A 3,503-nucleotide genomic window follows, 5' to 3' on the forward strand; every position below is an offset into this window, starting at 1 on the left:
GAAACTTCGAATTACTTTACAAAAGTGTTCATTTTTAAAAGGACTTTTACATTGATGCATCGAGGCCTACAAACTTACAATCGATACATCTCAATATTCGATTTTATACATCGAAATGTCAACAAAGACACCTATATAAATCTTTCGACTCATCTATTAATGGCTTAATAAACAGGCAAATGTTTTGACAATGGCTAGGTCTTTCTTTTGCGATGACTAACGAAAGATGGACCATTAAGAGCTATCCATAGACGTCATTTTAGCCACGGCTAGGTGGTAAAAGCTTTTTGTCTTTGGGAGTGCAAACAATGGTTTAAACCCTGACATTAAAGTAGATTATTTATTGGGGTAGTTTATGACTAGAAGTAGGCATAGATTGGTGTGTGTATGTAGCGTTCATAAAAAGGAAACAAAGAAAAAGCCACTAGAGACAAATTGTACAAGCAAGAATTGGCCATAATGAATTCCAATTTGCATTGGAACTATTCTAATTCTCCACCAATACATTACCCTACCCGAACATTTTAAATTCTTCCACAAAGCTAGGATCACTCAAGTAGAAATGCTTTTAAACATGACCATTAATCGGATGTACCATCACATGACCTTCTTTCGTTTAATGTTCTGATGTCGGGTCATATGCTCGGGTGTACGTCTTTGTTGGCATATGAAGTCTTTGAATTCTTGAAGTAATATGCATGGAAGTCAAGAGCAAATTAGGTGTTCTACACTTCTATCATTTGTCTTGTAATGATATTCACTAGACACTTGACATGTGTCCTTGGTAATCATGTATATTTTCTGCCGATGATATCGGAAAAAAGAAAATGTAACTTCATTCTTAAAAGAGTATTTATTATAACTAACTGTTATTGAGAAGTTTCATACGACACATGTAACATATAGCATTTAATGGTGACAGTGAATATCACCATTAAATAATTCTAGAAAATGTAACAGCACTTCAGGTTCTTGATATCACCATTTAATGGTGTGTACGTTCATTCGGCATCCTTAACAATGGCTTCAACGTCAATAATAGTTCTAGATGAAGCCTTCCCTGCAGAAAGCATGCAACTCTATCAATGGCTAGCTCATAAAAAAAACTCACATAATAAAAAATGGCGCAACGCACCTTTCAATGATTGAGAAAAGAAGTTGTTGAATTCTGCAGCTATTTTATATAACTTACTATAAAACGATTACAATAAAGTGGCAGGCAAACGGGCAACAAGCTGCGCCGCAACCCCCTTTTGTTGAATGCTTCATCAAATGTATATTCCTTGAAAGGTTTCAAGTGATCCCTTGCAAACACTAAAATCCAATATGCCTTCGGTTAATAAGAAACGAGAATACCCTTTTTATACCATGAGAACCCATTAGGACAAACTAATTACATGTCATAATACCCTACTAACCATTGAACCAGGTAAAGCATAATGTGTCACGTCTTGCAATGAACAAGTGACCTCTATTATAGATACCCTCACATATTTAGTCACCAAATGGTTCGGATTGATGGTAGTCTATAATTTTCTCTACTTTACCTCTTTAAGAATGTTTCAAGGTTAACCGTTAACTGAAAACGTATATTAAAGTATGTGTTAACCAAATGCTGCCTTTTTACCTGTAAAAGGTTGATTACAACAGGGACACAACTGTGGTTCATAGTTTAACATAGATCTACAACAAAAAACACATAAGCATAAGTTAGAAACAAGATTTCATACAAGCTTTAGGAAAAGAAAAGCATGAGATCGCGTTTCTTACTCGAAAACCTCAAATTCGTTTCCACAATTACGACACTGCACAAAAACAATATCATGGTTACCTCAAGTATGACAACACTTCCAGCATAACAAACAACTTTTCTTATCGTTCTACTTATCACGATTAATTTATGAAAATGAGGATTCATAATGAACACTTAGAGGTGCAAAGATCAGTTTCAATCAACCATACTTTGATTCCAACCATATCTCTTATTGCCCACCAAATAATAGCACCAAAACCCACAATTAGAACAAGCACAACAAGAAGCTGCCATTAAAAACAATCCATCAGCCACAAGTTAGTAGAATGCAAACAACTTTTAATACACTCAACATGAACTTGCACATTATTACTTCAAATTCTCATCTTAATTATGGTGTAATATGATCAAACTCACGACTTTAAACATCAATATCTAATTCATTTTAACGTATTTAATTAGATTACATTTTTGCTCTTCACGAAGCACAAAGTTATAAAGAACATAAATCGATAAAATATTAATCATATAGCATAAATAATTAAATACAATTATTAGTGTTCAAAATTAGTGAAAGTTTATATTTTTTAACGAATTGTTCCAACAATATTCACGTAGTTTAACTTGCATATAAATTTTCCCATAATCAAATTTTTTAAATTATATTTGAATATAAGTTTACATACCCAAAATGAAACAATTGCATCAATTATCCAACCGAGTTGTCCAGTCAGGGAGAGATAAATCAAGGCAACACCCAATGTAAGATTTCTCAAAACACTTGCCGTGCCACCGTCGTCGTTCCCTCGGCCACCCGTGGCGCCTTTGCCGTTGAATTTAACATTATTAAACCTAACAAGAACCACCCTCTTCTTCTTTATATTCTCACTAAATCGATCTTTATCCCGTAACAATTTACAACTAGATTCAAAACCCAGTCTAAAACCTCGTTGATGGTAACAACAACTACTACATCTCCTCGTAAAAGAATTCGAATTCATGGATTCTTTCAGTTTTGTGTTGTAGAAGTATTTTCTTCGGGTTTTGTAATCCGTGAATTTGGAGATATTCGGTCCGATCATCATCGTCATCACGGCGAACATGAAAATAGGAGCCTTTGTTTTTTTTTAAACTAAAGTTTAAAACTAAATTATTATACATTTTACACGACAGGGGCAATGTGCAACATATGGGGGTCCGAACCTTGTGGTCGGAAGTTAGGCCGGACATGTTACATCACTAATTTCAAATTAGAGTGAAAGGGTTGTTTGCTATTTATGATTTGGTTTGTTATAACTATGAACTTATCATGAAGTAACATATCATATAAGTTAAAAATGTAAAATGATCGATACAAACTATCAACATTTAGTTAGTCAATGTGCCCATTAGTGAGTAAATTATGGCGGGACCGCGGGACACATGTATGTAACTTGGTGTATCTTGTGTTAGAATGGCATAGATCAGAGATTGAATCCCTCAATATTTTCTGGTGCTTTACTTCATAACAAACTTGCTAATAAATAGCATACAGACTCCAAAACTGAAAGACCCACGATTAACTACAAACCAGGCAACCACTACATAAAACTAGGACCACTACTAGACTTGATTAACTACCCCACTTAATGGACACGACTTCAAATTGAAATACTAACTGGACTCAAAAACAAATACTGACTGGGCTAAAGCCCGTTATTTCAACAGACCCAACAAGTACCATAAACCCATTCAAATCCTTCCCTTAAAC

The 3,503-nt window shown here is 34.5% G+C and overlaps 1 protein-coding gene across 1 annotated transcript; it reads right to left on the reverse strand.

The window, feature by feature from the left end:
• Positions 1-1,001: 1,001 nt before the first annotated feature.
• LOC143541286 (uncharacterized) lies at positions 1,002-2,844 on the reverse strand. Its single transcript, XM_077034154.1, has 5 exons — positions 2,440-2,844; positions 1,771-1,805; positions 1,628-1,683; positions 1,193-1,314; positions 1,002-1,079 (listed from the first exon to the last, which is right to left on the reverse strand). Exons 1-5 carry the CDS (start codon positions 2,842-2,844, stop codon positions 1,002-1,004), a joined length of 696 nt encoding a protein of 231 aa, XP_076890269.1.
• Between the last annotated feature and the right edge of the window lie 659 nt (positions 2,845-3,503).

The sequence above is a fragment of the Bidens hawaiensis genome, unplaced genomic scaffold, assembly GCF_021521415.1.
Source record: "Bidens hawaiensis isolate Kalapana, Puna unplaced genomic scaffold, B.hawaiensis_p1.1 tig00012479_1, whole genome shotgun sequence".
In the NCBI taxonomy this organism is placed as follows: Eukaryota; Viridiplantae; Streptophyta; class Magnoliopsida; order Asterales; family Asteraceae; genus Bidens; species Bidens hawaiensis.

Bases quoted from the DNA above. Each gene is read 5' to 3' on its own strand.
- LOC143541286 (XM_077034154.1), bottom strand. From the start codon at position 2,844: ATGACGATGATGATCGGACCGAATATCTCCAAATTCACGGATTACAAA. The intron at 1,806-2,439 runs GTATGTAAACTT...GTTTTTGTGCAG, and splicing joins ATGCAATTGTTTCATTTTGG to TGTCGTAATTGTGGAAACGA. The intron at 1,080-1,192 runs GTAAGTTATATA...AGCCATTGATAG, and splicing joins TTTATTGTAATCGTTTTATA to AGTTGCATGCTTTCTGCAGG.